The sequence below is a fragment of the Podospora pseudoanserina genome, chromosome 6 (genome assembly GCF_035222485.1).
Source record: "Podospora pseudoanserina strain CBS 124.78 chromosome 6, whole genome shotgun sequence".
Classification (NCBI taxonomy): Eukaryota; Fungi; Ascomycota; class Sordariomycetes; order Sordariales; family Podosporaceae; genus Podospora; species Podospora pseudoanserina.
This window is the reverse complement of record NC_085925.1, coordinates 1,745,239-1,766,619: the sequence shown is the minus strand read 5'-3', so window position 1 is coordinate 1,766,619 and position 21,381 is coordinate 1,745,239. Positions and strand designations below refer to the sequence as shown.

The window sequence follows — 21,381 nt, the reverse complement described above, 5'->3', positions numbered from 1 at the left end:
TACCGTCGCAAGCCGATTCTATCCAATCTGAAGACCCCAGCTCTCCCAGTCTCCCCACCACCCTTCACTCCCAGCCTTTTTCGCAGGCCACACACGCCTGAAATAGTCCATGACCTTTCCATGATTTTCTTTGAGGCTCAACGAATTCTTCAGCCACTTGTCAGGCTCCTCGCTGGTGAGTTCCGTAACCACCAGCTGGCTGTTCATTCGTTCCACCATCCACGATTTGGAGATGGCATGAAGAAATGGTTTGGGTAGGTGCCCGGCAGGACCCCTTGAGCGCCCGTTAAACAACATGCCGCAACGTGGCGGTGGTCCTTTTTGTGACAGATTCTCGCCTCCGTAAGATTGTACAAGTAAGGTATCCACGTTGCCCCCCACCGCGGAAAAGATGTCTCGAGCCAGGAAGGCGTTGAGGGCCCTGTTTATGAAAATGTCGTAGACGTGTCCGTTGTGGTAGTCCTGTACACGCCAATAATCATCAGCGGTCTCATCTCTGTCTTGGTCTAGGATGCAGACTACAGAGGGAGGAATGCGAGACACGGGTGTTGATGGGTACGGCTTCACCCGAGGTATGGCTTGCTTGTCATCTGGCCGCTTGACTGAATGAGCCTTGGAGGTGAGCAATCTAGCATCAGCGGCAGGCTATGCAGTTGGGGACGATTGTCACCAATTAACTTGTAACAGGCAATCTCTGCAGCATCTCCTCTTGACCTCGCAATTGAAACGGCGAGATCGGTCAGCGCTGGAAAAGACTTTGTGAGCGCAGCTAGATCCTGAATAGTGACGTGGTTCTGCATGTAACCGACGGGGCTTTGGCCTTCCCATTTTCGTAAGGGAAGCAGCGAGAGGCTCTGCAATCTAGGACAATCGAAGCAGAATCCAAGGACGGAGTGATCCCGTCCAGTGATTTGGAGCGCCCTTAGAGAGGGTATGCTGTCCAGGAACCGAGCAACCTCTTGGTAGTAGTCGGCCTCCACTGGTGTGAAGGGCACACGAGATCCGTCGTGCCGTGGCAATTCGCAGGCTAACGAAAGGCTGCTGAAGAGTGAACGACATTGGTTCTAAATCAAAGTTGTGCGAGGAAGGACGTTATTGTTAGTGCGATAAGCTGTTTTGCAGAAACTGCATGATCCAGAGTCAAGCTCTGCAGCAGAGCGAAATCTGTCAAAGCATTCCACGGCCCGTCCCTAGTCTTAAGTTGCCAAGGGCGGTTGTCCAATCCCCGGTATGAACATGATCTCGTGTTTCGCACGCGTGCGCACTGTGGCTGAGGTTTAGATGTGTCAATCGGCCTTTCAGAAAAGGGTGACCCCCGTGGCCTCTTGGGATTTTTCGACGCAACCGGTTGGCTGGGTTGCGAGACACGTTGCGACATGCATGATGTTCGTCTGGATGCTTGTCAGGATTGCCGAAGGAAACCAGTTCGGCCGTGTAGTCGTAGATTGTATGGACTTCTTTAAGACCGGCTGAGGCCAGCGGCTGCTTGAGCATCCCACTCGAGAACACGCAACTGGAGGGAGTAGAGTCAATAGGGTTGTTTTCATCATCATATGACATGTTGTTGTACCGAACCCAGACATTGTAGAGACATGGAGAAGTGATGACGTTCCACTCGTGAGGATCAATCGTTGGCGAGTTGTCGAAGGCGCTGCACAGTCTGAACATTTGAAGATGCAAACGAGCTTCTATTTGCTTGGCGTGCAATGCCATGAGCAAGCAAGGTGGGAACTGTGACGGGCATCGATAGACAACATCTTGTAGGCACGGAAGCTGGGAGATGAGGGCTGCCAGTGGTTGCTAATGCCGATCACCCTCATAGGCCTGGCTGGCTGGCGTATCCATCTGACGAAGAAGCCGGGGTTCAAGTGTCAAAGTCAAAGGGATCGCGCCGTGTCGGTTGGTGGACCCGGAAAGGAAGCCATGCAGATTCGCGCGAGTTGTGTCGAAGTCTGTGGTCGAGGGCAGTGATAGATGCCAGGATCGGTTTGCATATTCAGCCTGAAACGGATTGGTCTCGGTGTCTGACTGTCTCATGCGACCGACGATGATGAGGCGGCGAACAAATCATGGTTCCGTATCTGGAGTAGTCGTTTGCAGCCCTCAACATATTGAGCCAATGGAGCGGGTTTGTCAATGTAGAAGGTGATGGTGTCGATAAGCGCCGCGACAGCAACGGAGAAAGAATGTTTGTTGGCTTGTGCAAGCGCTTTCAGACTAGGAAAGTGCGAGTCGGAGGGGAGTTGGCAGATGCGCAGGAGAAGCTCATTCGGTAGTCCTGTCAGGCTTGGTTGTGCCATGATGTCTGAGGTGATGATGGCAATATTGGTTGGATTAAAGAAGAAAGCAACGGCCAGACGAACTGCAGGAAACCCTAATAATCACGCAGCCCAGATTGGCCCGAGCTCCAAGCGGACTCCGGAGCGATCAGGGACGGTTCCTCTTGAGCTCTATTACGCCTCTCCAAGCCCGTCACATAGTCCGGATGCTTCAGAATAGTTGCATAACCATTGACCAATCACGATAACCGCTACCGTCACAAAACAAGCAATCTTCGACACGACATTGAGTCCGATGCAACCAGCTGCCTAAACGGGGAGAATAACAACTAGGGAGCAGCTTACTCCGAGTAAGGCCATCGGATCTATCCCAGGAAATTTCAGCATATCTTAGTGTTAAGTCTTTATTGCGACAACATTTGGGAATCGGGTGGACCTTGCTTCGAATGCTTTGGGGCACCTTGACCTCACCTCTGAGCAAGGAGCACACATCAATCTGAAGCCCTCACTTACGACGATAGTGAGACTGATGATACACACACACACCCACACATATGGCTTTTGGGTCCAGGTTTGCTTGATGGGGGTGGTTTCGTGACCGAATCAGCCCTATCATGTGGCTATTGAGCTTGTGGCTGGTTTGGCATCACCTTGGCACTCCAACTTCTGCCCTATGGTTGGATGGATTACGGGGAAAAATCATCTGTTCCGACTTTAGTTCCCTGTTGCCAAGGCCTCATCTCTTTGACAATGCATGGGCCTCATAAAAGCATCGGGATCCCTTGCTGTCTTCGTAATGATCTCTTCTCTCTCTCCATTCCTTGCATCTTTATCATGGAACGAACGGGCACACTGGCCTCACTGGCCATCATGGCCACTGGGTTTCAGCGAGCGCTGGCCAGCGAGTGGACTGGGTGGACTGGCACAGAGTTACAGGCCTATGCAACATCGTACTTGCCGTACGGCTGCAATCCGGAGGTTTTAACTGGGACAACATCATGCGGCGAGACCTACGTTCCACGCCCCTTTAAAGTGAAACATACCAACATCCCCACCGGTGTCACACCGGCGTTCTCAATACCAATAACCAATATCGATTGGGACATTGTGATGTCCACCATCATTCTACCCGCTGACGCCATCCCCCGGTCAGAGCTAGAAGGCTGGTACAAGTTGCCATCGCCATCAACTCAGTCCCAATTCACGACCGACCTTTGGATCGTTGACCACATCCTCACCGCCCCAGCCAGCTGCCCAACCCCGTTCGAGTTTACCACATCCACCAGCCTCCAACCCTGGGCCGGCTGGTTCCCGTCCGAATTCCTCACCGAGTACATGCTCCCCAAAGCCACCGTCCTCCCAGTCCAGACGCATTCGACAAAGGGATACAACCCATCACTAGTCAGGGAGATCCACGTCAAGCCGACTGATCTACCCCCAACCCGCCACGGTGGCCCTCATGCACGCACATACTATGACTCGGTTGTCAGCAGCCTCAACACAACTTACGTCCAGGAGTGCCATCGCCCTGGCGGGCCGCGACCGCTGACTCAAGAGGAACGCTGCCCTTATACTTACGCCGGGAAGTGCAGCAAGGTCGAGCCGTGGAAGGTCATCATCGCGACTGTCATCCCGTCCGTCTTTCTTCTTGGATTTGTTGAAAACTTCTTTTGGTTCGGGCGGCTGATGATGGGCAGGACGGCCCTCCGGTTGGGAACGGTTTGCTGGATATTAATCTTCATTTTTACTATTGGGTTTACAATCGTAGAGGATGCAAGGAAGCCGGAGGACCAGTCCGATCTGAGGGAGCAGTGGAAGGCGATGCCGCTTAAAATGAAGATCAAATTATGGTTTCAGTTCGGATTCAGGCAACGGTACCCGGTGGATTGGCTGGGGGAAAGAAAGCCGAGGCGTCATGGGGAGAAAATCGAGATGGAAAGACGTGGAGATACTGGCGGCGGTAATGGAGGAGCTGGGACAGGAGGTCGGCGGGTGGAGGACGATACGCCTCTGCCGGTTTATCCTGGTCCTCCTTCCTCGGTGGTTGGTGGGACTACGGCTGCTTCTTCCGGGCCGGTGTTGGGTAATCCAAACGCAGTGCTCGCATCAATGGGGTCTGGGACTGTTGTCATTAGTTCGATGCAGACTTCTGTCCAGACTCAGTCGCCCGTGTCCCCTCAGCGACCTGACCCGAATACAGGGACAGCTGGTGATGGGTTTCGAGCTGTTTGAAGGAGTGCAGGTTCATTATTATGTAATAGCTAATGTTTATGCTTTTCTCGGTTCATGTTTGCGATAGATATACAATGAACTTAATTACAATGAAAAATTGATCGAGACGCCTTCTCATGAATATGATCAACGCTCAGCCTGAGAAAGACATTGCAATAACAACTATATCACTGCTGAAGAGGTAACATCACCCGCCATGTCAAACTCCATGACATAACAGTCAGACTCAACACCCTTATCTGTATCACTATCCAGACAACCATGCAACATCATAAGTCCTGTCGCGTTGGCATTGAAGGTAACTCTACGCAAATATCAGCCAAGTTCTCCACGCCTGATGGTACGGCATAGGTAGGCAAGGTACTCACCCCGGAGACCCTTCACACGTCCACGTTTCCTTCAAACTCAAGCTCATCTCCTCAAAATCAAACCGAAACTCTACCCCAGGATCACTGCACTTTGACCACGACCCATCCTCCCCCAAGTTTGCTAGATCAACGTCCTGAGCCAGACACTCCACCGTCTTGTTTGTTGCTGAGGAAAATGATGTAAACCCAAATGTTCCCATCGAACCACCCTTGTCCCAGTCGTAGACCTTTAATACCAGGTCATTGATGCTCCAGTAAGAAGGGGTTTGGGGGGTTGTGGTGCAGTCTTGATTTGCGAGGGTGACTCCGCAGAGGAGAGCCACGCGGAAATTAGCGATGTGCATTTTTTGTCCGTTAGATTCCGAATTAAACTCAACCGGTTTTAACAACACTTTCTTTGTGTGTAGGTACTTATCTGACGGTCGAGTCTCATATATGGTGTGAATGTGGTGGGAGTCTGACGACAGGGGGGAACTGCCGGCATGGAGTCTCTCGGCTGAACGGCAAGGGGGTTGGCTAACGGAACAAGCAACGCCAGCACAATCTAATGGATCGTCATTGGTTACCATCAGATAGATGGCGGCTGCGGGGAGAGGAAAGGTTGCCGCGGATGATTGCGTAGGAGTTATCGAGTTCTTCCCAGCAGCAAATATCATGATGTTACGAGTGGTACCACGACCACATATTGAGATTAGCTACTGTGATAATGCCCCCATACCCAGGTATGCTTGATGCTGTTAAGGTGTATGGAATCATGAAACCAGTCCGTCTATAAGAAAATTGTACAACCAGATACCTCAGGTACGTCCAGCTATCGCATTGAACTTGAGATCTTCATGCCCTGCTGATCAAAACGAAACCGACCTCACCAACCATGCCTGTTCTATCATCAGTTCAACCATCGCACCACTAGAACCCTGCACGAAAGAAAACATGTAACGTAATTGGGTGACCAAAACTCTGGGGTTAGGCATCTATCTTAAAACACGGCTCGGAAGGACGGCAGTTTAAGGTTCGACCTCAACCAGCAGAATCTCATATGCCGGACCACCGACAGGGACTAGTTTAATAACCAGTCCAATGATAGCATCGAGTTTTAAAGGTCGTCATATAGAGTTGACGCGTACGGAATTGCCTGTCCCCTCCCTCACGTTGAAATGCTGGCAAGGAGAGTGCCCGTGTATTCTACAAAATGTCCCTCCAACCTGAAATCTCCATCGGGTTCTGGCCGCCAGAGACGCTGGAGCTTTGATCAACAAAACCAAGTGCGTAAAAATGCGGTCTATTTGGAGTGTTGCAATCTTGGTGCCCTCGGCTCTTGCCGGAGTGGTGGCTCCAAGGGATTGGAGAACCAAAGTGAACGTGTGAGTGTCATTATCGGTTGGAGCTCCGGTTGCCATCTGTGGTTATGGCTGACATCATGCCAGACAACGCAACGGCTTCTACCCCTTAGATGTCGTCGACAAGCTGTCGGATGAGACCATGGCCAAGGTTGATGCGTACATGAGCCAGAAGATCGCCGCGGGCAAGAACAACGGCTGCACACTGGAGAACGCGGGAGTACGGAGAGAGTGGTATGGCAACCTTCTACCTAACCCTCAGTGATTGCCCCAGATTTAACTTGTATCTCAGGGGCGACATGACCATCGAACAACGATCCGACTTCATCAACGCCACGCTCTGCCTGATGAAGGCGCCATCCAAGGCGCCCAAGAGCCAGTTCCCAGGAGCTCGGACCCGGTACGACGATTTCATGGCCTATCACCTGACGAATGCCGGTTCTCTGCACGACACGATTGGCTTGTTCCCTGCCCACAAGTATTTCTTGCTTGCGTATGAGACGGCTCTTCGTAACGAGTGTGGCTATAAGGGATATCACCCGGTATGACGGACCCCTTGCCTTCCTCGTCGAAGGTTTGCTAACTGTTCTTGATGATGAAAAGTACATGAACTACGACCGCTACACCAAAGATCCAAAGAATTCAGCCCTCTTCAACGGCAACGCGACAAGTATGGGTGGCAACGGCTTGCCGGACCCCAAGTACACCGGCCTTCGCACCGGTACCGGAACGATCAAACCGGGCGGCGGAGGTGGATGCGTTGTTGACGGCCCCTTCACAGAGTTCGTTCCTTCTTCTTCGACATCTATCCACTGCCACTTTAGGTATCTAACTAGCTTTCTTCCAACAGGTACACAGCCAACATCGGTCCCGGCGCCCCCGTCATGAACAACGTGCCCAGAAACCCAATCTCCAACGGCACCGGGTACAACCCTCGCTGCATGCGCCGCGACATCAGCGTCGACGCGGCCCTCGGCGCCACGGCAGACCGCGCGTACAACCTCCTCACCAAGTCCAAGGACATCAACACCTTCTACAACACCTTGCTCACACCACCCCGGAACGTGAGCGATCCGTACAACTTTGGGATCCACACAGCTGGTCATTACATATCGGGGGGGGACCCCGGTGGCGATCCGATGGTTTCGCCTGGGGACCCAATCTTTTACTTTCATCACGCGTCGCTGGATAGGTTGTGGTGGATTTGGCAGATGATGGATCCGGAGAAGAGGGTTAATGCGCAGGTGACGCTTGGTGGGAGGGATGCTGCGACGAGGAAGCTTGATTTGAAGTGGCTTGCGCCTGATGTGATTCCTGTTATTGAGGCGCATGATGGGCTTGGGGGGTTTGGGGGGTTGTTTTGTCATGTATATGTATAAATTCTGGGAAGACTTGAGGAGAGGAGGGCGAGTGTGTTTGTTGTTGGTTTTTCATCCGCTTTATTTGATAACTTCAATGTAACCAACATTCCAGCAACTGCAGAAAGTGACAGACCCCGATCCAGCAAATCCTTTGTGAGACCTCTATCAACCCCAAAGCTGATGTCGCTTCCAGCAAGTTTTTTGACAATGCTTTTGGATATCATCACCGTCAAGTTACTTCACTGCTCCCCAGTGCCTCCTTCCTTGATTAAGCTTCGGCTGACATGGTCCCCTCCCACCTCCCCTTGGAAACCACCGCCCCTTCCGCCCCCATGATCATCTTTCTACGTTCGCTCCTGCCCCAAGAAGGAGCCAAGAACACATTCAAACTGTGCGGCGTGGGTACTGACCATCCACTCACTGCCTTGCTCTTCTTCTTGCAGCCTGAGCCACGGCCTTTTCCTTCCTTTCCCAGTTCTTTTCCAGTAGGCATACCAATATCACCAGATTTGCCCACAGGTTTTTTGGCTCCCATATAAACTCAATCCAGTTCAACGAAACCGGCCAAATGGTTTGATGTGTTCAATGATGAAATACTCAAGGCATGCGCGCTTATTTCTAAGTACGACAGTTCGAACACCGTCAGAAGATTTATTTTTTTCCATGATAAGAAATTGGATTCTGAGGACGCATTTCTTTTTGAGTATAAGGGGATAAGATATTTTGATGGGGAGCGACGTTGGAAGGAGTACGTACCTTACCTGTACAATGATACCTACTGAAGACGAGAAGAAGAAGAGGTTGCATGAAGTGAGAAAGGCGGCAGCGATTTTATACTGCAGTGCAGAGCCAATAGGCTCAAGCTTTTTGACAACGTCTAATGTTATGTAGTGGGGCGTTGAAGCAAAAGTTTCAGTGTTGATGTGATTGCCAGAAGCTTCCTTCAGTGAAGTTGTGCCGTAATTAACAGGCTGCAAGCTGTGACATTGGACCATGTGTGTCATTTCACAGATAATCAATGAACGAAATTACTGAACAAAGTCTTGTATAACATACTTTGTTACGGCCTTTACTCCCAACATCAAAATCTTCATCATCAAACTCCCACATCACTGCCAACCGACGCCTCTCCCGTCTTCATCTAGCATCTCCAAATATCCGCTTTGGTATACCTGAGCCCTTCCTGCTGCCCCACACCAGTATCCCACATGAATAGATCCATCATCATACATTCAGTTCTTCCCGGTGCCGGGATTGGTGTCGGCGACAATGTTTCGCTGGTTGGAAACCTCGGTCCGTTTGGTAGCAGACGTGGTGCACCATGTAAAGTCGCGTCCGTTGCACCTGCCGACGTATCACTATCCCGCCGTCACTGTAAGGCGAGCATCGCCAAAGACACTGTTGGATGCCTGGTGGTCGGCCCGGAGAGCTGCATGGTTCCAGCCCGCGTTGACAAACTGGCAGTCCCACTCGCCTCTCAAGTTGCTTTGTCTTTTGAAGAGGAAGTCAATCGCATCGGGGGCCTCGGAGGTGGAGTTTGCTTCCGGGGCGGAGAGGACGCCTTGGATGCCGGTGAGGGCGGCAAGGATGGGGGCGGCGAGGGTGAGCTTTTGTTGATCGAGTTGTCAGTACCTACTCATCAGTGTAATACCAAAGAAGGGCGCCTACCATGATGGACGGTGCTATCCATGGACTGAATTGTTCTCAGTGAGGTAGTGGGTAAGGATCAGCTCGAAGAAGTAAGATTGAGAGAAGCTGACGGGTGAAGAGAAAGGAAGTTGCTATTTGGAGTTGTGGTCAACTTAGGGAGGCAGTCACTGACTTCTGCTTGAACCCTCGCATCCACCTAGCGGTGCGAAGATCTCTTCCCTAGGTAAATCACCATGTTGTTCCTTCTTCACTCGGTCCCTCTTTAGGAAGGTATGATGAACGAGGTTTTCTTATCCACCAGCTAGCTTGGATAACTGTGAGATCTTCCCAAGGATAGGCCTCCCTTTTGGGTATGTCTCCGTTGCCAAGTGTGGAAGCCTTTGCCTCCCCTCGTTTTTCTACAGACACTAAGAATGTGGAATTGTGAACCCTTTGATTTTTCACAGTGATATGAAAGCCCGGCGGATATTTCATCTTGGATTGTAGGGGTCTCGTGCCGATCTATCTACCGACATAGGTTAGCCTCTCAAACCTAGGTAGCTTAGCAATACCATTAACATTAACGCTGCCTGTTCGGCCATTCGGTGATGGATGTGGTCTTGAAATCCATTAGGGTTTATGCGTTGCTAATCTTTATGTTGCTCGCTAAGCCTACGAAATCATTGGCCGTGTAGCCCTATGCTTCGCATAGGGTAGGCCTAGTTCTGGGACAGGGTCACTGGCACCAAAAATGAGGCAAAATACGACGACAAAAGTGGTGATGGTGGTGAAATCTAACAGAACGAAAAAGCTACAGAAACAAAACAAAGCCGTAAAGAGCAACCAGAGTGTGGGTCGGACCAAAAGGCAGGCGCATGGAGCACCACACCCAACCAGTATGGCCATGTCATAAGTCCGTAGGTAGCCACCCACGTTTGCAAACTTGGCTACCTAGGTACTCAAATTCTGCCCAGGTTGAAACAGGTGAAAATGGCTTAAAATGCAACATGATTTACAGCCCGCAGCATAATATTGTAGGTAGATCAAGAAGTTTGAAGATGAGGTAATGTGGTTCATAATGCTGTTACCAAACCATCACTGTTCGCCCCGCTACAAGGCCAGCAACCTGCTTCGAAGCCAAAAGTTCAAGAGGGAAAAGCTCGCCATGGAAGCGATCTGAGTACCTACCAACTTGGCAAGGAATGAGGCTGTTATTTATCTTACCTTCACCCTTTCTCCATGGACAGCACTGCCTGGCCGGCTGGAGATCTGATCGAAATATAGCCCACATCAGTAGCAACCCACAGCATTCCATCCGACCTTTCCAAACAGCAACTCCACACATCGCCCATTCCCGCTTGACCTTCCCAAGTACCCGACCACAAATTGAGAATGGGATGTAGCTATGGAAGGCATCGAAGTGTGGGCAATACGTAGTATTGGTAAGTGGTGGTGGTAGTGAGGGAAAAAGCAGTGGTTCTGGCTGCAGACTACTATTGTCTTGGCTCTCAGCTCGGAGAGCCCTGGAACTAATGCTATCCCCTTTAGGTCGCCGTCACAGCCTTGTCACGAAGTTTGGCGAAGCCAAGCAACCACCAGACTGAGCCAGGCAAAGGCTCTGGGCTGAGGAGGCTGGGCGACCACTAGACCATCGCAACACCTTCTCTTTCTGTTATCTGGCCCCGAGTCTGTTGGGTTAGCTAACTTAGATACATCGATGTGTATCTCTCTCGACCAACCATGTGCGTGGGGCTCTGCTGAATCACACAACTATTTATCCTTCACTAGTTAAACTACGCATCTTATCAGGGGAAGTTTCGACTTTGAAACCCCCGACGATCAAAGGCTTAAATGCCACGGGCGTTCCCCTTCGACAACTACTTATTGGCGCCTGAGTTATCCAAGGAAATTTCCGCTTGGCGAGAAAGTGTCGAGAGCACATCAACAATGGACACATATCGACACCCACCCGGCGACCTCCCGCGTTATCTTTACCGGGTGCAATACCGAGGAAATACAGGACTGTACAACAAGACCAGTGGACTCAAAGCCCGGGACACAACCACGCAATTCGCGAGAATTAGAGCTACTCAACTCTTCAAAGACGCCGTTGCGGATCACTTCGACTGGAGTAGCAGGCGCCCGACACCTTTCATAACGTTCTTTTCGGTCGAGCAGCACGCCGTAAGATGGGCACTCTGTTTGGAAAGATGGGGCAGAAGCGAGCCAGGTGAAGACGACTGGTTTATTCTCACCATCGACACGTCAACGCTCACCGATGTCCACTTTTTCAAGCTTAGCACGCTTGTCGATCGGTTTGGTCTTGGAAGCAAGATCGATTCAAAAGTGCAAGAATCTCACAAGCGAGGGGCGTACATTTGTTTGCATGGGATCCCGGCTCGTGCGATTGATCCAGGAAAGACCAAGTGGAAGTTTGATGTTATTGGGCGTAAGTTGGCCTTTGATCGATGCTGCCACAGGGAGGAAGTTGCTGACTGCAAGCTGCAGGATCTCCGGAAACGGAAGAGGAGGAAGAGTCTGGGGGGTTTTCGGGTCTTTTGCAGCGCATTCTGGGGCTCTCTTTGGCGAATTGAGTCTCAAAGATTTGGTGCTGTGATGGTGAGGAAGAGGGTTTTTGGCAGTGGCCCAGACGAAGGGTTCAAAATGCATGCCTATCATAGATGAAGACGGAGCCAATCGGTCGCACGGGCCGCTCGGCCTAGACTTGAATCCGAGTTAATTATTTCTCTTTCTGACAAATCAACTTTACACTCAAAATTCACTTTCTATTCCAGCCTCAAAAACACTCCAGCTTCACATCCTTCACCATGACCCCACCTCCCCCCATAACGTCGCTATCCTTCACGTCGTGGAACGACGACAAGCCCGCCACAATCATCCTCCTCCACGGCGGTTTCACCTGCCGTCTTGAATTTGCCCTCATCCTCCCCCACCTCTCGGACTTCCACCTCCTCGTCCCTGACCTACCACTCCATTCCGCCTCCCGCCACATCAAACCAGGCACTACCGACCACTCCGCCCAGCACGTCGCGCAACTCATCCGCTCACACGCCCACGGCGGCAAGGCCCATGTTGTCGGTGTTTCAATGGGCGGGTACATAGCCCAATGCCTTGCCTTGGACCAACCCGACCTAGTCCTCTCTCTTTTTGTGACAGGTGCTGCTCCCGCGAGCGGAGCACGGTTATTCATGGCGCAGTGGCCGGGATTGACTTACTACACTATGAAGATGATGGTAGGGTGGGTACCGAGTTGGTTGTATCAATGGCAGGCTTCGTTGCTTGGGTTGAAGCTGGATATTGAGTTGATAGAGGAGATGAAGGGAAATATCACTTGGGAGGTGGTGCACGATATGTTTCCTTGGATATTGGAGTTTGGTTTGGATGATGTGAGGAGGTTGGAAGTGAGGACTTTGCATGTTGCGGGAGCTAAAGGGGATGATGTTGGTATGATGGTTAGGACGGCGGAGACGTTGAGGAGCAGGAGAACGGACCAAGGGGGGGGTTGGCCTGAGGATAGGTCGGGAGGGTTTGTGTTGAGGGAGGGGGTGCATGGGTGGGATGTGCAATTTCCGGAGTTGTTTGGGGGAGGGGTGAAGGCTTGGGTTGAGGGGGAGAAGTTACCTGGGGAGTTTGAGAGGCTTTAGGGGGTTGGATTCTTGCAATATATGTTCATGGCAAGCGAGCACGCATTGCGATGCAGTCACGTCACTGAGTCGCGCTATTTCTAGGTGTGCAAGATTGCACAAGCTTGAAAGGTCAACAGTTGGCCCAGATATACCTATTGGTAGGAAGTGGAAAGTTGATGATGATGTTGGGTGAGTGCGCAACACGATTTTAGTCTCAGTGGATCGGAGAAAGGTCGGGAAGTTTTGGGACCTAACAGAGCGGAGAGCACCGCAATTCAGCCCAACCGACTAGCCCTTTCATCCACAACTCAACAACTCTTTCACCTCTTTCAAGATTCAGTCAATAGCTATGGGATGTTTTCCACGGTTATTGAAGCTGCGGCTTCGTCTGAAGCGAAAAACAACGACACCCGGTCTGCAGTTAAGCGGCAGCCCAAAAGCCTGGGAGCAGTGCCCACATTGCAAAGAACTATTTGGCGATGTCTACGATGAGCAGGTCCAACTATCGACGGTTTTGGAATCCGCTGCCCAATGTTCGCGGTGCTGGGCCTTGGGACAAATTCTGAATTATGTCACAGATCTCAGGAGTGCCAGCACTGTCCTGGTAGGAAGTATCTGGCATGACAACACGCTCGAAATTGGGGTCATCAGGCCAGGAGACACCTTTGAGACAGCACCGGGATATAAGATTTATGAAATCGGTGGTGAGTGCTACTAAGACATGTTCGATCAAGACTACAGAAACCATTCAGTTGCTGAAACGAGCATCTACAGACAGGTACAAGGGTGAACGACCCTTGTTGGACCCTATAGTAGGCCTGCCGATAGCACATAAAGCTACCCATGTCAATTTCCGCCCCATCAGGACAACTCCCGATCATCGTTTTGCCCTCGCCAAAGAATGGCTTTCAGAATGTGTCACATCACACGAGGCTTGTAATGAACACGATGCAGAGTATCTATTGCCGAGGCGACTGTTGGATATTTCAGACGTCGAACACATCCGCTTAGTAAATACGCAGCATCAAGAACTTCATCCACGGACGGGGTATGTCGCCCTCAGCTACTGCTGGGGCAAACAAGGGAACCTTTGCACCAACACTGCCAACCTCAAACAACATGCAGCCGGAATCCCGATGCTGTCACTTCCTTCCACCATCAGAGACGCAGTCATTGCCTGTAAACACCTCTGCCAGCGTTATCTATGGGTCGACGCCCTTTGCATCATCCAAGATGATCCACGCGACAAAATGGCACAGATTCCTCAGATGGCCGACATTTACTCCGGCGCACTTCTTGTTTTGTCTGCTGCTGGCTCTTCAGGCTCGCTTGAGGGCTGCCCGCTTGGGCCACCCGAGATGCAGCCCTCTCCACCAAAGATAATAGGGTTGAACTTTTCCCGGTATGCCGATAACGACAACGAATCATCTGATTACAGAGAAACGATTGTCGTGGAGCAAATGGAGCACGAGCGGTGCCGATCTCTACCGGGACACTGGGCACACGAAACCTTTGATCAAGATCCCACAGACGCCCTCAACGTTGTTGAGGAACGTGGATGGACATTTCAGGAACGATTCTTAGCCAACAGATCGCTGTATATTGGAAAAGGAGAAATGTCATGGACGTGTGCCACCGAGGTGCAATGCGAATGCAGGAATCCCAGTCCACACATCAAGACAGAGGCAGGGGACCGTGTGTTTACTCGGAGATACGGCATCAATCACATGTCGGTAAACAAGCTGTTCTCCGAGGTTGAACTCAGCAAAACGTACTCGTACCTGTGGTCTGATATAGTTGCAACCTACTCGGGCCGGCTACTCACGCAGTTCGGCGATAGAGTCGCGGCCTTGGAGGGTATTGCTGTGGCTTTGCAACGGAGGTGGCCGAACATTTACAAAAGGGACGAATATTTCTTTGGGTGCTGGTTATCGCTTTTACCGGACCTGCTCTTGTGGCATGTCTCTGGAGAACCTGTCTCGGGACAGATATATCCGGATCTGTTTCCCTCATGGGCGTGGCCCTCCTGTGGAAGACCTGTCAGTTTCATCAGTTGGGTATGGTACGGGGTCGATCCGAAATTATGGGTTGAGCTGCTCGATTTCGAAGTCAAAGAGCCTCCGCCAGCGGCGGTGTTTGGGCAAGGAGGAGGAACAGTGACGTTGAGGGGACCTTTAATTCCCGTGAAGCGAGAGGTTGTCACATATGACGAAAATGAGGAGGAGGTGGTATATGTCCCGATCGACACACAGCTTTCTTTCATGGCGGGAGGTGCGTCTCTGGATCATGTTGACGGGGACCCAGATGCGGAAAGGGTGAGCCATCTTGCGCTTGTAGGAAGCTACCCCTTCAAGTTACAGGAGAAGAACAAGCAGTTGTCCTGCGCAATGCTATGTCTTGTGCCCATCACAGGCAGGCAGGGAAATGTCTTTCGCCGAGTGGGTATGGTTCTGTTGCCAAGGACAAAGCAAGCTTTCTTGGGGGCTGAGTTTCAACGACTGTTGACTCCTCATGTCACCAACTACAAGCTCACCTGAACAAACACAACATAACTTATAAGTTAGGTTGCTCTTCAGGAAGAGAACCTCTTATTTCTAGACAATTTCACTTCCTAAGGCAAGTCGGGATATTTCCGCGTCCATTCAACCATGTACTCACTTTCAGATACCTTCCTACCTAAACTATACAGTTCATGGCGTAAGACTTTGAGCCGGGAAACTCCAGTGAGAATGCGAAAGGACAACCCTCCGACTTCACGCCACCTCGTCCCAACAATCTACCTAGACTTGTCACCAAAACAGTCCATCATTCCACCCCCTATCTCATCCCACAACCACAGCACTCTCTTTAGCACTGGATAGAAACAGAGCCATACAAGACACTGTAGCAGCCCGCGCGGGTGGCGACGAAGCTGGAGCCACGGCAGTTGTTGCCGCTCCAGGTCGTGACGGTGCAGCTTATGATTTCTGTCAGCTCATGTTCTGGAGCGATGTAAACAGATAAAAGACTTACCCAGAGCCGCTATAGCCAATAGACCGCTTGTTGGAAACGGCAAAGCAGCGGTAGCCGCCGTTGGTGACGGTGACCTGCTCGTTGCTGCCGTTGCAGGCGTCGCCGGAGTAGGTGGTCACGACGGCGGTGCCGAGGATGCTGACGCCGGACTCGAACTTGGCCTCGAGCTGACTCTCGGGGGCGGCGAGGGTAAGAGGGAGGAGGGTGAGGAGGGCGAGGAGGTTGTTGGTGAACTGCATTTTGGCGGTTGGGGGGTTGTGTGGTTTTGAAGTGGTGGATTTGTGGAGAGAGTTGGAGTTGAGAGTGAGTTGATGGTGGTGATCACCGGGGGAGGCAGATGGGGAGAGGATGGGGTTTTATACTTGTTTTGGCCGTGGTCTCGGACGACGAGAGAGGATCGTTATCCTCAACACCTTGTGCAACTTCCGAGTCACGGACACCGAACGGTCGTGGGCGAGGTTGCTTCATGATACCCTGGCAGGGGGCCGAGAGTTGCTCTGCCTCGATGATCGAAAGACAATATGCAGTGTTGTTGATGGTGGTGATGATATTGCAAAGTGGTCTGGTGCCGGGAAGCGGTACAGGGGTCATGCCGTGACTATGCCTGATCAACAGGCGCATTCTACCTGTATAGACTGGGTGATGGATTTCCCTCTAATCATGATCTCCAACATTTCACCAAAGAAACCTCAATCTTTCCGGCTGTCTAGTCATCTGTATTCAGCCACTTCAGATACAATATCTGTTCAACCTCTATCTGCAGACAAGTAATTCACTTTCAAGTTGGCACTGTGGCAGTAACCCAAGGACATTTATTAACATGGTGGCGGTGAACATTCCGCTCATATTACGACACCAACACCTCCTTGATGATGGATCATCAACTGATCTGTTCAACATTAATGGTTACATAATGTTGTTTTCCATCACAACCGCACGAATACCTGGCTATAGACTGGCTAAGACCTTGGACGTGAAGAAGCGTTGGCAGACCTCCACTGAATTGTCTTCGAATGTTTTTCTTGCGTAATGCAGCCAATCGGACTCCTCCCCGCACTCATCAGTCGACTGAGTTTTCAAGGTGCTCTATCTCACTGTAAGAAGTCCAAGCTTCTGCCTCGCTAGAATCACCATTATGAGGTACCAAATTTAGCGAGCCACCAACCACCCGAGCCAGGTCTTTTATATAAAACCTTCTCTTAGTGTGTGAAGTTCTAGGCGGGTTAGCTCGACTTTGTGCGTCCAATAGTAAAAGTTTGTGGAATCAACAGCGAAGTTTGTGCGACCAACAAACGGTAAAGGGAAAACAGGACCAAACAGAAGGACGAATAATGTACGGGGAAGTTAATTGCACATATGTCTCTAGATCCTACTACGACATTGAATAGATTTGCAGTAAACACATCACGGAACGGTGAGTTTCCGCCGGCAGTCTGACTCAGCCGTCAATCCCAAGGCAGCTTTCTCGTTACTTAAGGTAGCGAAGACGCATGATGTAAACATCAAGCTATAATTCCGGGCTCATTCTCCAGAATAATTTTCAAGCCACTGTTGAATAGGTTCCAGTAAATAAGAACTCATCTGCGCAGCTCGGCAGCTGTCTCATCTCAGATCCTTATTCTTTGCACCCGTCCGCAGCCCTATAGGGATGTCCTGGCATTTCAAGTCGCTACCTTAGCGGGACTGTGTAAGGCAAACGACAGACAGGAAATCCTGTGATAACATGGTTCATGAAGAATGATATTCGATCGTATATTTTCGGCCGAAAAAAGGGGCTATGTCAACGTAGCATTTAGTGAAGCCGGCACCCTTGCGCCTGACCCACATCTCATACTCTCTTCATAATAATGTATAGGCGGAAATTTTGCTCAAGATCTGCTGACATAAGTTACTGAGGCCGGGAGTGTCAGCTTTTGCAGTGCTGGGGTTGCCAGGCTTTTTGAGCTTCTTTCCTACATCGACACCATGGCCTACTACGTAGGTAAGGTTGTGCATGCTGTACGTCCTCCATATTTCTACTTAGAATTTTCAATGACCTAGCTTCAAGGTCTTTCACTCACTAAAAGGACAATATGTGGAAGTTTGGGAATACATAATGACACTAGTAAAACCTATTCGTAGGTTTACACATTCCGACGGCACTGATCACTGCAGGCGAGACCTGTCATACTCCGTCTGACAGGCCCATTGGCTTGAGTTAAGATTAGGTGGTTAGCTGACAAACCCTGATCCTCCGAATCGCATGCTCACTAAACGAATGGCAGAATTACTAGAAGAGGCATGTCGTACAGTCATTCTATCAGCTAGCCGTCGAACATCAACGTCAAAGAATAGTCCAGAAAACATCTCACCCGGTATGCTGTCGTGTTTCGAAAACAGAGGACCTCCGAGTATCACCATGTCCGAATCACTGCAGAGGCCTCTGGTTCCGATAGCTTTATGAATGAAACCAGGCGAGAAAACAGTGATCAGACCTATAAGAAGCCTTCCACTCTCCTCGAAAGATGGGTCTTAGTTTCCAGCATCACGCATCATTCCTTCTCAGCCTTCTGGTGACTTCTGGCAGGTCTCCATCTTCTCAACTCTCCTTCAATCATCAGACAAGCTTCTGGCAAGCTTCCATTATACAACCCCAAAATCCATCTATCGAGCTTCTGGCAAGCTTCCAACACCATCACAACTACCCACCTATTCCAAACTCTTCCCTCTCCAAATCTCGCTTTTCCTCAGAACCTTCCTCCCAAAATGAAGCAAAACAACCTTCTCATCCTCGCGATCGGCCTCGCTGGAGCAGCTCTGGGCAGCGCAGCTGTTCTCCCCCGCGACAATGACGCACTGTCCGCCCCTTCAGGCTCAATTTTCGGCAAGCGTGCTACTACAGGTTCTACACAGGTCGTCGGCAGCAGCGGTAGTGGTGGTGGCAGCGGTGGTGGTGGTGGAGCTGTTGCTCAAAACGACTCCGACGAAACCTACTATACCACCCAGGAAGCAGCACAGGCTTTCGTCGCTACTCTGCCGCCTAGACTCAAAAGAAAGGCGGTGGTGGAGTACGTGGCTCCAGGTCAGTGGCGTGTGATTTATGAGTAAGAACCTGGGTGCGTTGGAAAAAGGGTGGGGATTAAGTATGTATCTGATAAGATAGTAGATGGGCTGGATATACATGGGTGGTGGTGACACGGAAGATGTCAGGGTAGATAGGGTAGATTGGGACGCTCTTTGAATATACTTGTCGCTCATTATCAGTCACAGAAGTTGACTTATACCCTGTAGATCCTCTCAAGGTCTCTGTTATACTTTGATCTTGGGGAAACATGGAATCGATTGTATGATATTACCTGAAAAAGAACTTCGCAAAACAGTCCCTATTAAGTGGCATCGATATAGAGAGGCAGGTTAAAAGGCCTGACCAAGTGAGACCAGTCATTGTGTCGCAACTGATGCAGGTATAGTAGTCCTGTAGGTTGCCATTTTCTACCTATGCTAGCACACATTGTTATCCCATTAGGTAGTGGTATTCCAACGGGGTTTTTCAATATGGAAAATGTTGGTTCTGTGACTTGGTGAGATCGTACCTGGCCAACGGGGGCCGTTCGCACTATCTCTGTGTAACCATCTGTGGCGGCAACACAGGCGCCCTTGGCGTGATGTGGCACAGCGTGATGCCTCGAAGGCTGCAATCTCTCTCTTGCCATGTTCTCTCAACACCCAGACTATATTCACGAGCTCAATCCCGCTAAATATATTGTTTCAGTATCGTACAAGGTGATTGGCTAGGTTTAGAGCTGACGCGCAATGACCCCTTACATATACTGCAGCGATGACTCTTCACTTGACGAGTTTAATGGTGAAGATCCTGTTGTTGGTGACTCTGGGGCTGTCGAAGAGTCTGGCCTCAAAGAATTGCATGCAGACCCCAATGACTGCGACAGTGGTTATGTGAACAAGGAAAAGGTGGTCAGTGAGGGCCTTAACGACAACAGCGTTGAGATACCCAGTGTTATCAAAGACGGCATTCGTCAGGGTGGTTTCTCTTACGATCCAATCGACCTCGGCGGACCAAGTTTTCGCCTCCTGCGCCTTCTGAAAGGCCGCGATCCATTAATCCCATGCGAATTGTTTACAGCACGCTTGCAAGACCGGGAGAGGGTGATATCTTATGAGTCAATCTCCTACGTCTAGGGCAGTCAGGACCGAGAATACAGCGTGGTGCTCAACAAAAAGAAATTCGGCGTAACCAGAAGCCTTCACGACGCTCTATGTTTCTTACAGCTTAAAGATAAGGATCGCATCGTCTGGGTAGATGCAATCTGTATTGACCAGGAACACGACGTCGAGTGTGGCCATCAAGTCCGGCACATCGGCGATGTATACAGCGAGGCGGAATGCGTTATTTATTGGCTTGGGCCTCCAGGATTTGACACAAACTGCTGTTTACGGGCGCTCAGGCAGCTTGAGGAGGAGGCCAGGAGGACTGTCTCGAAGACGTGGACAGGGGAACAGTGGATGGCTGCTTGGACACATTTGGAGGCAAGTGACCAACGACACCCAGGGCTTGAGCGCAAAGGCTTGGAAGAGCTTCTTTGTCGACCGTGGTTTAGGAGAGTATAGATTTTACAGGAGGTCGCCAAATCCAAAGCCGCTAGTGTATACTGCGGAAATGAATTCGTCTCGGCAAGGATCTTCAGGCTTGCTCCGTCTCTGCTTGGGGTGGCTCCTGAGCCCCATTGCCAGGGAATATTGGACATGATGCCTGGGCCCTTTCGAGCAAGTTCTTGGTTTGGTGGATGCCTGGATCTCTACACACTGTTGGAGAATATTGGAGGAAGCGAAACGACGAGGGACAAAAACTTGGTATATGCCCTACTGCCTCTGGCTTCAGATGCGATCAACATCATTCAGCCAGACTACGAAAAGACGGACGAGGATGTTGTGGAAACGGTCTTTTCTTTTTTATTTCACGTGAAACCCCGGCTAGGAATTCGCCCAAACTCGCTCCGAGATCTTTGCACTCGTCTCACATTCTGGAACGAAAGGGCTCTCCAGTTAGCAGCAATGGATGAGTTGGACGGCGATGCAGCAATGGCCCACAACTTAGATCGCCGACCTAGACTGCCTATCAGCGAATGGGAATTCGGGCTGTGGCCAAAAATAAAGGGAAAGGAAGTCAGGTACTCGAAGCGATACTGGCCAACTTGGAAAGGTTGTCGCGGGAGCTCCCTCCAGGTTATATTACTGCGTTGGTCAAAGAGGCAATCTCAAACGATGTCAGTGGAGACGAAGTGCTCAGAACGTTGTTCTCGAAGACCACTTACCGACCATCGGTCACGGAGGAGTTCTTCAGTCTAGCGGCGGGAAACCGACCAAAAGGTGTTGCAATCATCAAAATCCTGCTTCACTACTGCCCCATCGACAGTCCTCCCAACAAACGAATTAAAGTCGCCAGATAAAAACAACGATGGATCGAGGTTGGGATCAGTCCTTCACGACAGAGTTGTTGAAGCCGTCCAAGCCAA

General features: G+C 50.7%; 8 protein-coding genes across 8 annotated transcripts; 6 read left to right on the top strand and 2 right to left on the bottom strand.

Annotated features, from left to right (window-relative positions):
• Positions 1–3,029: 3,029 nt before the first annotated feature.
• On the top strand, positions 3,030–4,511 carry QC764_602350 (uncharacterized protein; the record flags this gene model as incomplete). The annotated part of the gene is made up of 1 exon (XM_062948746.1): positions 3,030–4,511. One exon carries the CDS (start codon positions 3,030–3,032, stop codon positions 4,509–4,511), a length of 1,482 nt encoding a protein of 493 aa, XP_062797504.1.
• Positions 4,512–4,673: 162 nt separating this feature from the next.
• QC764_602360 (uncharacterized protein) lies at positions 4,674–5,223 on the bottom strand (the record flags this gene model as incomplete). The annotated part of the gene is made up of 2 exons (XM_062948747.1): positions 4,674–4,815; positions 4,880–5,223. The coding sequence occupies 2 exons, from the start codon at positions 5,221–5,223 to the stop codon at positions 4,674–4,676; spliced, it is 486 nt and encodes a 161-aa protein (XP_062797503.1).
• A 329-nt stretch (positions 5,224–5,552) lies between these two features.
• QC764_602370 (uncharacterized protein) lies at positions 5,553–7,657 on the top strand. The gene is given in 6 exon segments (XM_062948748.1): positions 5,553–5,891; positions 5,967–6,453; positions 6,512–6,761; positions 6,823–7,001; positions 7,070–7,611; positions 7,622–7,657. 4 exon segments carry the CDS (start codon positions 6,362–6,364, stop codon positions 7,596–7,598), a joined length of 1,050 nt encoding a protein of 349 aa, XP_062797502.1. The 5' UTR covers positions 5,553–5,891; positions 5,967–6,361; the 3' UTR covers positions 7,599–7,611; positions 7,622–7,657.
• Positions 7,658–11,119: 3,462 nt separating this feature from the next.
• QC764_602375 (uncharacterized protein) lies at positions 11,120–11,803 on the top strand (the record flags this gene model as incomplete). The annotated part of the gene is made up of 2 exons (XM_062948749.1): positions 11,120–11,658; positions 11,718–11,803. Exons 1-2 carry the CDS (start codon positions 11,157–11,159, stop codon positions 11,801–11,803), a joined length of 588 nt encoding a protein of 195 aa, XP_062797501.1. The 5' UTR covers positions 11,120–11,156.
• A 234-nt stretch (positions 11,804–12,037) lies between these two features.
• Positions 12,038–12,874, top strand: QC764_602380 (uncharacterized protein; the record flags this gene model as incomplete). Its single annotated transcript, XM_062948750.1, has 1 exon — positions 12,038–12,874. One exon carries the CDS (start codon positions 12,038–12,040, stop codon positions 12,872–12,874), a length of 837 nt encoding a protein of 278 aa, XP_062797500.1.
• Positions 12,875–13,205: 331 nt separating this feature from the next.
• On the top strand, positions 13,206–15,618 carry QC764_602390 (uncharacterized protein; the record flags this gene model as incomplete). The annotated part of the gene is made up of 2 exons (XM_062948751.1): positions 13,206–13,560; positions 13,631–15,618. The coding sequence occupies 2 exons, from the start codon at positions 13,206–13,208 to the stop codon at positions 15,391–15,393; spliced, it is 2,118 nt and encodes a 705-aa protein (XP_062797499.1). The 3' UTR covers positions 15,394–15,618.
• Positions 15,619–15,703: 85 nt separating this feature from the next.
• Positions 15,704–16,107, bottom strand: QC764_602395 (uncharacterized protein; the record flags this gene model as incomplete). The annotated part of the gene is made up of 2 exons (XM_062948752.1): positions 15,704–15,812; positions 15,869–16,107. The coding sequence occupies 2 exons, from the start codon at positions 16,105–16,107 to the stop codon at positions 15,704–15,706; spliced, it is 348 nt and encodes a 115-aa protein (XP_062797498.1).
• Positions 16,108–19,660: 3,553 nt separating this feature from the next.
• QC764_602400 (uncharacterized protein) lies at positions 19,661–20,047 on the top strand (the record flags this gene model as incomplete). The annotated part of the gene is made up of 1 exon (XM_062948753.1): positions 19,661–20,047. The coding sequence occupies one exon, from the start codon at positions 19,661–19,663 to the stop codon at positions 20,045–20,047; it is 387 nt and encodes a 128-aa protein (XP_062797497.1).
• Positions 20,048–21,381: the final 1,334 nt, after the last annotated feature.